Raw genomic sequence first — 12,786 nt, 5'->3', positions numbered from 1 at the left:
GCCAGATTAATCTCATGCTCTGATCTTTATTGTCAGGAAAATCGCATGCTCATCTGACAGATGGTTGTTGTGAAATATCAGTCTCTTCACAGTGAGGGATAGAAATCTATTTGCTAGATGTAAAGCAGTGTTGTCTGCGTTATGTTTGTGTTATTCTGTAAGCTTCATACCTCTTTGATAATAATGACCATTGTTATAAAGTATTCCATGGCCCTTGCGGGCCAGTTTCTTGAAACTGTGAGCTGTGCATTTCTCAAAATATTCCCCTTAATTGCAGCAAAATGTAACTATAGGAATTTGTTGTTTGATTGTAGCATTGGAACAGAGTCCTGCATCGTGTGTCCCTTTGCACATTGTAAATTCCCATACACACTGGGCGCGTTTGAGATGAAAGCAGCTCAGTTTTGTTGTTTTAGCTGCTTTCAGCTTAAAAGCCGACAAGTGTGTACGGGCCAGAAGTGAGTGTTGATGAGCGCTCCCACTTCATCGCCAGCATCCGCCACTCATCTGCTGATATTACCAGCAGATGAGCAATGGGGTGGATGGATTTCCATAGCATCCTGCTATGGAATGTCATCCACCCCTGGGAAAATCACCCAGAAGGGCAAAAATCGTTTAGTGTGAATGCACTGAGTGATTTTCTGCCTAGCATTTTGCCCTATCATCGTTGTCCATACACGCTGAGCAGAAATCTTAAATGCAATGGTTTACCATTCATACAGTGACTGGCCACAGAGGAGAATAGTACCCTCAGTGCATTTTCTTATGTTTTCTCTCTTATACTATACCTGATGCAGGTACACCTGATGATTCAGGCTTGCTATTGATTTAATGAATTACATGGTGTTGCGGTTAGGGACATTGGGGGAGATTCTCTAAGCTAAAAATGTGCTAAAAACCCCGTTATCGGGGTTTTTACCGCATTTTGGGATGCTGTAAGCATCTCGTGGCGGGGGGCATTGCCAGAAGAATCTGGCGATGCCCCATATAAGCCTATGGGCTTCTACCGCAACCCTCCGCCGCCCGCACCGACCTACTGCCGCCCCGCACGGACTCCCGCCGCCTGCCGTGCCCCTTTCCCGTTCTCGCTTTGCTCGCCTGGAGCTCGGCAGTCGGGATTCAATGTCCCGGCCGCCGAGCGGCGAGAAGGGGGCGTGGCCGCGAGTTGATGACGAAAATAGACGAGCTCCGGCCAGGAACTCGCATCTTTCCGGCTTTTCTTGGAAGAATGAGCCCGACAGCTTGTGCTGTCGGGCTCGTTCTGCGCAAAACCCCTGTTCAATGCTGTTGGGGAAGACAGCATTGAATAGGGCCCCGCAGCCATCTCCCCCATCGGGAGATGGCTGCGGGAGCACGCCTAACATTGAATACCCCCCTTAAAGTTAATAGTTTTTCTAGAAAAGTTTTAATGTTTTTCTTGTAAAAATATTCTGGTATTGGTTTGTGAAAATATGCCATAATGATTGTCTATGTCAATAAAATAGTTCAGTCTAAAAAATTTAGTAATAGTTTTAATTGCTTCTGTAAAATATTTATGCTATTCTTTTTTTTTTAGTGGATTCTTTGAATGACACTATAGCTGCTAATTTAACTGACACTGATTTTTATGGTGGTGAGTTTTGGTAAAATAAAATATTGCGTAGTATCTACGTTAATATTATAAGTAATTAATAACTTCTTATCTTAACCTTCTAATATATTGATAAGGTATTTTTTCTTCCTTCTATGTCCATTTACAATTTTCATCTATTACTTTGTACTTTTTTCCCTTAGAACACTGTTATTTAAGTAACATTAATAAATAAAATAATACTTAATAATACGTTGTAAGTTTTTCAGCATATGGGGTCTAAAGAAATAAATAAATATAAAAAATGTGATCATTTTCAATAAAACATATCATTTAATATGCATGTGTTTTCTTTTAATCAAGAAGTAAATGCTTATTCACTGATGAATGCATCTTGAAATTAACACCTGGATTCCGATAGGCGTATTTTAAAATGCATTTATTGTTTAGATACCCAGGCTATAAGTAACTATCTATAAACAACCTCAACAAGTGCATCTTGTTCATCATTATTACAATTCATTATCTAGCCCTAAGCAAGACACAAAGGTCTGAATACATGTCCATTATATTTATGTTTCTCTAAACAACATACTGGAAGTGTGTAATTTAATTGAAAGTACTTATGTTGTATTCAATCTGGGATTCCAACTGAAGGAAAGTCAAGATTTCGCAAAAAAGGCAATCCAACAACCCACAATAAAGGCAATCCAACATTCCACAAAAAAGGCTCTTCCGAAAATCCCTTGCCTTTTCCGACAAAACAGATCCAACTTTTTTACAGTCGGATCTGTTTTATTGGAAACTGCCTTCAATGCTGTTGGAAACGACAGCATTGATTAGGCGATGGCCGCTATTTCTAAATGCGAAAATAGCAGCCGAGATTGAATACCCTCCATACTGAGATTTTTGTGGTTTCCCTGTTGGAATGGTATTTACCTGTTCGCTAGGCTGCGAGTGTATGCAGCCTAGCAAACAGGTCTAAATCAGGCCACTTATAGGTACCGAGCTTAAGATGCACATTCGAGTGAAAGAGCCAAACGGAGCAAGCCCAGTCACACAGGACCTGGCATTCCAAGAAGGGCTATTTGGTGTGGCTTCGGTAATAGTGTATGAGGACATATCTGTATGTAGAATAATACAAAATACAAGCAACGGCACAAGAATATTTTTTCACTCCACATCTGAATAAATCTTTCAGATTTGTTATAATTTTGTCTTCTAACTGTGTACTGCTTTATTAAACCGATTAATATTTTATTGTAATCTCAGTTGGAAATATTACAGGAAAAAGCTTAGATTTTTACTTTTAAGTTTTAAGTCTGTAAAATTCAATTCCACAAGGGTAATATTTCTGTTTTTTTGTTAGATGAAACATGTCCCAGTGTTCGCATAATCAAGTAATACAGTTTTTCATATTCCCTCTCCAAGCCATGGTGTAGAAGCCTACATAAATTAGGCTCCACAGGGGGGGGGGGGGGGGGGGGGGGCGTCTCATGCTAATTATTCTATGAATCACACATATGATAGTTCATTAAAACATATGGATCTGTCACTGCTACTTTCTCATTTTCACTAGAAGGATCTTTGATATATAAAATTTTTTTAGAAAAGTCATAAAACCTAATATATAGAATCCGTTAAATAAAAAGATAAAAATCTTAAACATGTTGAACATGTAAATTCATTAATCCTAGTTTCTTTATAGCTTTTCCCCAAAGGTAAAATGCATAATAATAGTAAAAAAAAAAAAGAAAAGAAAAGAAATACATTATGGAAACATCTTTGCATGACTTGTTTAATAACTTTATTCTAAACCTTTCTAGAATATTTTTCCCTTAACCCCTATCTGATCATTTCTACAAATAATCTTAGTAGTTATTTTAATGCCAAATGAATTAATTTTGTAACGATTTATCTTTTACTGTTTTAATCCTTTAGATAGTCCAGTTGATAACAGAAGTCCAACATTTTTGGTTCCTACCAGCCACACAAGTAATAAAACGGTGTTAAGAGAGGAAGTTCTCCTGCTGGAATGTATCGCGGAAGGACTGTAAGTAGCTCGCTAGGAAAACTCTACTGTGCCATGTCTGGTTTTGTGGTATAATCTTATTTTTAGTTTAAAGTCACATTGAAGAACATGTAAATCTGTATTAGCCAGCAATATAAAATAATAATAGTCATCATCGCCCAATAAATGCAGTGCCTGCTTGACTTATAATGCAATATAATACTAACTAGTTTCCTGCCCATCAAAATGATTGCACATCATAACAGTAATGTCAGTCCATTGGGCGGCATCTAGTGGCACAACACTTGAATTTCCCCTGTAGAGGTGATGAGCAGCACTAGCCTTTTATTTTATAAGAAAATAATAATAATAATTATTATTATTATTTTCTCTAGGGCTTACTATTACTGCACAATTAGTTTATCCTTTGGTACCATAGTTAACTGCTAAAGATACTATATTAGTCAGACATTGCTAGACATTACATTTTTTTCTTACTGTTTCTGCAATTCTATAAGGAAGATGTTTTTAGTAATAATGGTTGCAGGTTATGGGTACCAGTAAAATGTATTATGCTACATGTTCAGTGACAAAAGCCCTTTATTATTAAAGTAAGCAAATCATATTATTTCTCACAAGGTCAGACTATTACAACTGACCACTCTGGAGAGAACAATTACATGTCCACTGGTGAAATTTCCAGAAAAATACTGTAACGTTTCATTTCTAATGCTGCTCATTATTTTAATCAGCAAAAGCTGCTTTGGTGTTGTTTTGCAAATAAGACTCAATGTAATGGAAAAAACTGCAGCCCTGGCACTACAGAGTCATATGAAGCTCATGTGTTACCTATAATGCAACTTGTACCAGGTGGAGGATAGATGTATGTGGACACATTTGTAGTTGCACCCGCAATCATACAATGCTGTGGAAATGGGTTGCCGGTGCAAGTGTGCGCACACAACCGTTTGCGAGCACTCTTTCTGCAATCGTCTTACCGCTGTAAATACACATTGCAGGAAAGAGGACCCATCTTCATGTGCACGTTGATTGCTTTTGTTTTTAATTAATACAGTGGACTACAGTTGGGCTTCCTTATACGGCTGTTCACTCCTTTACCTTTCTCTCCATCTCTTCCTCCTCTTAACTGTATTTTCTTTCTCCATCCTATTTTATAAAGTATTTCTGCCTTCCTTCTATTGTCTTTTGGAAATTGAAGAAAAAACAGTTAAGGGTCTTAAGGCAGACGAGGAAGGATGGGCAACAAATATGTAATTTGGATGAATTTAAACGTGTACAACATGTACTGTAGGATGGAAATTGTTGCTGGAAATCATGCAGAGATAGCCAAAGGGGCAAATGTAATATTCTGTAAATTGCACGCATCAGTGACTTTCTGGCGAGTCTGGCGATGTTTTTCCTTTGAAATGATTGCTACTTAACAAACATTGTCCAGACTCAAAATGCAGGCTATTGCATTGACCCCAATGCGTTTATTTAGTCAGTTGTGTATTTATTGCCAACTTGGAGCCATTTATCAAATTGAAGAGTAGCAGAAAATGCAGGGTTACAGCGTTTGGGAGTGAGGTTGTTATCTTTTTAATGGAATAAAGTCTAATCACAAATCTAATAGTTGGTGAGAAAAGGGATGGTGCAGGCCTATTGTGTGAGCTCATACCTCACATATTTGGCAACCTGGAGATGTGCAAATGGCTGGAATCAAGAACCACCCGTAATAGCATCCCAGCAATATTATGGGGGAAATTTACTAAAGGAAATTTGTAAAAAATAGGTGTATTTGTATCCAGAAATACACTTATTTTTGACATTTACTATCCCGAAAATATGGCAATTCGTATTCGTATTGATAGCACATCAATACGAATACGAATTGCCATATTTTCGGAATAGTAAATGTCAAAAATAAGTGTATTTCTGGATACAAATACACCTATTTTTTACAAATTTCCTTTAGTAAATTTCCCCCATAATGTCAAATCAGGAAATCTCCTAGCACTCTGAATTTTCTTCTAAAATTGTTTAAAATGTCAAAATTTTTGTAGATACCATTTAAAATTAAAATCCATAGCTGACATTCCCTATTCAAATCGAAAACGTAAGGGGAATGGCTCCTGTTTTACAATAATTGATTTTTTAATCACATATATTTTCTTACTACAGATTAGGCAAAAAGTCTTAAAGCCCATACACACTGGGCCATTTTGAGCTGAAAGCAGCTTAGCTCAAAAGCCACTCAGTATGTATGGGCAGAGGATGAGCGCTGAGCACTGATGCGTGCTCCTTTGTCATCGACGCCGTACATTTGTTGTATTACCTGCAGACTGAATGGCTTTCCATAGCGTCCTGCTATGGAAAGCTGTTCACAGCCGCAAAAATTGCTGGGCAGGGAGAAAATTGCTCAGTGTGTATCAATCATCGCTGTGCATACACGCTGGGCAAAACACCCAGTGTGAATGCACCTTTCGGGTGGTCAGAAGAATGTCATGTACAAAACAAAATTAAGTTGATTTCCCCAACCTGCACTCTGGCGATATCTGGGTCTCCTTAGATTAGAGCAGCCAGTGGCTCATTATTGTCAGGAGAATCGCAGCCTCATCTGACAGATGCGTGTTATGAAATATCAGTCTCTTCACAGTGAGGGATAGAAATGTATCTGCTAGATATAAAGCAGTGTTGTCTGTGTTGTTTCGTATTATACAGTACTGTAGGCTTCATAGCACACTGGTTCTCTCTATCTGATTAGAGCAGCCAATGTTATAAAGTATTTCAAGTTACCTTGTACATGACCCCTTTGGGACCACTTCCTGGAAGCTGGCTGTGAGCTATGCAGTAACAGTATTGATATCAATGGCTGAAATATTTCCTTCCTGCTATAAAATGATTGCAGTACTGTAGTTTCACTGGGAGTTGGAACAGAGGCCTTTATTAAAACAGAGCAAGTAATCATTATATGCAGGGCCGGCGCTACCCACTCAGCAGCTCCTGCAAAGCAGGGAGGCGCCATGCTGGAAAGGCGCTGTCTCCCTCCCTGCTCTGCTAAAGCTGCCTCAGCCCTCACTGTCACTGCCTCCTGCACGCCCCCCACGGGCGGGCGGCAGTATAAAGATTTGCTTCCTGCACCGCGAGTGCACACAGCCTGCATGCCGTCCGCAGTGCATGTCTGACAGCGGGCGGCAGTATGGAGAGGCTGAGCAGCTCCCTGCACCGCGCACACACTGTCCTCCTCCTGCGACCTGCCCCCTTTTCCTCACGGACACTTGCACTGAGGCATGTAGCGCTGTCTGTGAATGCCTGGATGACATGTCATGTCCGGATCCGCCCTCTACCCATTGCTCCCTGCGCCAGTCAACTGTCAATCAAATGACGAACAGGCAGCAGCGCCGCCTCCCCTTCCTTCCCTCTTCTCAGTTTGCTGTGCCAGTGCCACTGCCAGTCCTCAACACTCCGCCCCCTCTATCTCCTCCCCTCTTCTTCCATCTCCTTTCCCCCTCAGTCATGAGTACTGCTTTCGGATCGCATTGCGCACACATTGCATGCATGTCGTGCGATGCGATCTAGCCCATAACGTATGCGATTCTCGCAGCGCGTATGGGCACCTTTAGTGCCAGCAACATTTTGCAGACACAGCACTGAGATGGTGTATGCATACATGTACCCGAGATCCTCCATAGGATTGCATGTTGCATACGCTCCCACAATCGGGCTACAGCTTGTTGCAATGGCAATGTGAAAGGGCGCAAAATGTATGGTTTGCAGGAGGGCGCCGGACACCCTAGCACCGGCCCTGATTATATGGATGGCAATGGCTGAAATTTTGTGTCAGATCAGTAATTTATCTGGCGTATTCTTCTGAATCCTACAATATTTGTATAGAAAATGTAAAGGCTATATTCAGAAAGACAGAACTGCCACAATCAGTGTGCTAAGTTATTGTGATGCACCTTACATACAGTACTGCAAAAATATTCAAATAAGCACGGTATAGCAGTGGTCCTCAATGCACGCCAACAGTCCAGGTTTTATGGCTATCCCTCCTTATGCGCGGATGGTATAATCAAGCTGCCTAAGTCTGGATAGCTATAAAACCTGGACTGTTGGTGTGCCTTGAGAAACGTGGTTGAGGACCACTGCTGGACAGTGTGTCCCTAATGCTGGGTACACACCAGGATGACAAGGGTCTGATCCCATCAATCTAGATCCAGTTCCGACCGATTGGATGTAGATTGTGTGGTGATTGGGCTCTTTTCTGTCCTGGTGTGGTCCGATACCGATCCGATGCCCGGTCCCGCGGGTCGGTTGGTCGTTATTCAGATCCTACCTGCAGCAGGTAGGATCTGGAAACAACCATACTCCCGGGTGCGGGTCGCCATCGGATCGGACCTGCTCACGGTGCACATCGTGAGCGGGTCGTGCCCCCCATGACATCGTGAGCGGGTCGGAAGAAACACTGACGACCCGCTCACTATGTGCATCGTGAGCGGGTTGTTCTGGTGTGTACTCCGCATTAGTGTGCTGTACACAGACTAAAGCTCTGATCCAGGAACGCTCGCTAAGCAGCAGCTGTTTGCTGCTTAGCGAGTGGCTTCATGCCACCTGGCCAAATCCCCTTGGTACCATGTGAGGGGATGTATATGAACACAGCGGTATGCTGCCGAAGCGGAAAGAAATCTTTTTGATGGTCACCGAACTTCAAATGATTTCTCTCCCCTTCAGAAATAAAAGTCAAACTGACCATCATTTCGTCAGATGTCCGCCATCATGTGACTTAAGCTGCCCACGTCCAGCAGGCATCGGGCCGTCTGCGTTTCGAGGGGAACATCTAGCGTTTTAATCGTGTTTAAGCGTGTTACATGCATCTAAAAAACATATCCAAAATACGACCCTATCTCACACAAGACACTACCAAATCTCTTATCCATGCACTCATTATATCCCGCATTGATTATTGCAGTATGCTCCTAACTGGTCTTCCCAAGAACAGACTCTCACCACTGCAATCCATTTTAAATGCTGCTGCTAGGCTGATCTTTCTTGCAAGATGCTCATCGTCTGCTGATCAGTTTTGCCAGTCCCTCCATTGGTTGCCTGTATCTTACCGTATTCAATATAAAACACTTCTACTCGCATATAAAGCGATTAACCATACTGTACCAGCATATATCTCTCTACTTATCTCAAAATATCATCCATCTCGACCACTCTGCTCTGCACAAGATCTGTGTCACTCTTCTGCAGGGATCACTAGCTCCCATTCACTATTACAGTACTTTCATCGGGCGGCTCCCACCCTATGGAATGCCCTTCCACACACAATAAGACTCTCCACAAGTCTCCAAACTTTCAAGTGTTCCCTGAAAACTCACCTCTTCAGGCAAGCCTATCATATTTAAGTACTACATGCATAACCATCTGAGGCACTTATTATATAGCTTTCCTTCTGGACCTGCAACTTGGTGGGACTGCTATGCTATTACTGATGCCTGTCCTTGTGTTTCCCTCCTATATCCCTATAGATTGTAAGCTTGCAGCAGGGCCCTCCTACCTCCAAGTCTGTCTGTTACCCAGTTTGTTTTTATCACTGTCTACAATTGTAAAGTGCAACGTAATCTGCTGCGCTATATAAGAAACAATAAATAAATAAATAAAAATAAATACATCGGGATGCCCCTAAAACTCTGGGCATTCCCCTGCTCCATTCCCTGCTCACCCCCCTCCCATACCTGTGCGAAAGCCTCGACGACTGTGATAATCGCCTAAGGTGTTCGTATATCGGCCCTGCACATGCAACAATACGCAGAGCCGCACCATCGGTCCTTGTCACAAATAGTAGCTGCTGTATACTGTACTTACAGCAGTGCGAGTGTGTGTGTGCTGTGGGGGGAAGTAGTGGCGGCCATGGGTGTGTGTGCCTTGACTTTGTACTTCCTATATATGCTGTTCCCTTCTCCTATATCTAGATAGTGTCATCCTATATTAAAGCTATACTGTGCCAGCCTTTGTATGTATTATAAACAAATACAAGTACTTACAGTCCAAGGTAAATCTGAGCCACCCACATCTCGCCATTTCTCCAGGTTGCCTTGTCTCACGTACTCTGCGGTTGCTCTGTCTTGCCCACTCTCTGGCGGACCATCTGTTTTTTCCATGGCTGCTCATGCCAGTGCAACTGCGTGTTTGGACACAACATGCCTGCATCTGATTAGCCATTCCACTATTATCTACCAGAAGCACCCACCAAACTTGTCCGATATGGATGCTGCATCTGCGTCTGTATCAGGCCCACTATGTGTGTATGGGAATGTAGTGCTGACAGTTCAAGAACTGAAGGGGAAAGTAGGTCGACAACCATTAGGTCAATACCATTAGGTCGACATGCATTTAGGTCAACATGCAGGAAGGTCGACGTGACTGTAGGTCGACAAGGTCATTTTTTTCAACACAAGCATTAGGTCGACATGAGGAAGGTCGACAGTCACGCCACGCCCTAGTGGATGGTAGGGCATGAAATACTGCCTGTCGGCACATGTCGGCTACAAAAAAAGTGAACATCCCCATGTCGACCTTTTTACTGTTGCCCTAATGCTTGTGTCGACCTAATGACCTTGTCGACCTAACCCATGTCGACCTAATGGTGTTCGACCTCCTTGCTGTTGAACCAAAGTCCAGATACCAATTATTTCTCCATAATTTCACTGAACTTTAATATGGAGAAAATATAAATATCACATTTTCCAGCTATTGGGGCAGATGTATTAAGTCTTAACAAGAGATAAATACAAGTGTGATAAAGAGAGATAAACGCCCAGCCAATCAGCTCCTTACTGACTTTTTTCAAACAAAGCCTGTAACATGGCAGTTAGCAGGTGATTGGCTGGACGTTTATCTCTCCTTATCACACTTGCATTTATCTCTTGTTAAAGCTTAATACATCTGCCCCTTTATGAGATAATAATGTTTATTAAATATCCCCCAAATTACCAGCTAATCCGCTCCTGTCACATTACAGGCTGTGCTTGAAAAATAACAGAACTTTATCTATGTCCTACACCTGCTTCTGTGGCACACATATATACCAGATACATGTACTGTACTTGAGCAAGTAATATTACTATTGGTGGGGGAGATATATCAATTATTCAAAGAGGACACGTGTAGAAGTTGCCCATAGCAACAAATCAGCATCTAGCTTTCATTTATCAAGTGCATCCTATAAAATGATGGGTAGAAACGGATTTGTTATTATGGACTACTTCTCTAACTGTACTCTTGCGATAGTATTGTATATCTCCTACCGTATATCATAATTCATTATTGTAATTTATTACTTGGTTTGTGCAAGATAGATAGATATAAGGTCTACCACTCTTTGGTGTTCAGTCACGCTCTTGTATACTTACCCCGTGGTGTGACCACCCAAAGGGTATGTATCAGAGTAAGACTACACACGCAAGAGTGATACACAGTAGCTATCAATGGCCCTTATTGTGACAAAATAGGGTAAAACAGATATCTATAATTAGAATTATTTTTATTTTAATGAAACATTTACTTGGATAACTTTGTAAGTGAATAAAACAGATTACATTTTTCTGTCAGAAATGTGTATGTCTATCAGTGAGGCAGGGATGTGCTGCTATCAGCGATGGAATGATGTGATGCTGTAGTTAGGGCAAAGATGTGCTGCTGTCAGTGAGTTGCTGCTGTTAGTGAGGCAGGGGGTTGCTGCTGTCAGTGAGGCAGGGAGTTACTGCTGTCAGTGAGGCAGGGAATTTTTGCTGTCAGTGAGGCAGGGAGTTGCTGCTGTTAGTGAGGCAGGGAGTTGCTGCTGTTAGTGAGGCAGGGAGTTGCTGCTGTTAGTGAGGCAGGGAGTTGCTGCTGGTAGTGAGGAAGGGAGTTGCTGCTGTTAGTGAGGCAAGGAGTTGCTGCTATTAGTGAGGCAGGGAGTTGCTGCTGTTAGTGAGACAGGGAGTTGCTGCTGGTAGTGAGGCAGGGAGTTGCTGCTGTCAGTGAGGCAGGGAGTTGCTGCTGTCAGTGAGGCAGGGAGTTGCTGCTGTTAGTGAGGCAGTGAGTTGCTGCTGTCAGTGAGGCAGTGAGTTACTGCTGTTAGTAATGTAATGGTATTGTTTTCAGTTGGATTGGTTGCAGATGGTAGTGAGAGATTGGAAGGTAGTTCAGGCATGAGGCTATGCTGTGAACTGTGTGGGCATTGGAAATTAATGCACGGCCATGTGATCTAATGTGTCCAATCAAATTACTGAGTTATTGTTGTACAGGAAGCTTATAATTCTTTTAACTGGAACATTGTCCATCACACACACATTTTCTTTGCTTGTGGGTCTGCCAGAAAGTCTTATAGTATGATTAGCTGTGGACCCTGTTTGCTGGGACATTGCCACCCAAGTATAGTTTTGTTTGGTGGGGCAGGTCTCTGTAAGTTGAGTTTTTACAGATGCCAGGAAAGGCCCACCATTCCGTCATGTTACTTCAGAAATAATGTTCCACACAGCATGTATGTTCCTGGGTGGCGTTCTCTGGAATACTGGCTGTCTTTCAATGGCCACTGTAACATATAACATATATATGATACACTTACTGTACAAAGTGTACTTAACTTTTTATTTAAAAGCCAGATAAAAAATTTTTTTCTCTTGGTCATTCCATAGCCTTTAGTTTTTTCTGCCTCATTTTCTTTAGTGGAGATGAACGTGTGTATGGCTGGAACACACAGAAATATCATGTAATTGGTCATTTTGGCTTAACAAGAAATGGCTAGGAGCACTTCTCAATATGCTATATTGTGTATTTCAGTTTGTTAGCTTGTGTGACATACTGTATGATAAATTAGCGTAGTGGACAAAGGTTTACGTGATTGATTGTATTGTTTCTCTCAGTACAGAACTACATGCAGTACTTTATCTTCTTTATCTTTATCTACTTAGATGTGTTTTAGTATAGATTTATACAAGAACAAGTACATTATGCAGCTCAAACTGGTCTTATGACTAGTGATAGGCTAAAGTCAATAAATTGTGTAGACTATAGTACATTTTTTTATTTACACTTATTCATTCTGGGAGAAACAAATTATATCACTGGCTGGTTTACCATAAGGGGTGTGTTGTTTAACTTAACTAGACATTTGTGTGTCATTTACCACTGACACCATTACTGTTACTACTAGTAC

At 41.6% G+C, this 12,786-nt stretch overlaps 1 protein-coding gene across 17 annotated transcripts in view; it reads left to right on the top strand.

Annotated features, from left to right (window-relative positions):
* Positions 1–12,786, top strand: part of NRCAM (neuronal cell adhesion molecule) — a 206,310-nt gene that overhangs the window by 138,863 nt on the left and 54,661 nt on the right. For 13 of the 17 annotated variants that reach the window (XM_083182714.1, XM_083182716.1, XM_083182715.1 and 10 more), the window contains 2 exons: positions 1,556–1,612; positions 3,512–3,623. In XM_083182714.1, coding sequence (XP_083038840.1) covers positions 1,556–1,612; positions 3,512–3,623 — 169 coding nt within the window. The remainder of the gene's footprint in view (positions 1–1,555; positions 1,613–3,511; positions 3,624–12,786) is intronic. The other 4 variants (XM_083182719.1, XM_083182710.1, XM_083182709.1 and 1 more) reach the window with 1 other exon arrangement.

The sequence above is a fragment of the Crinia signifera genome, chromosome 4 (assembly GCF_055691185.1).
Source record: "Crinia signifera chromosome 4, ASM5569118v1, whole genome shotgun sequence".
Lineage (NCBI taxonomy): Eukaryota > Metazoa > Chordata > Amphibia > Anura > Myobatrachidae > Crinia > Crinia signifera.
This window is presented reverse-complemented; position numbering and strand designations above follow the sequence as displayed.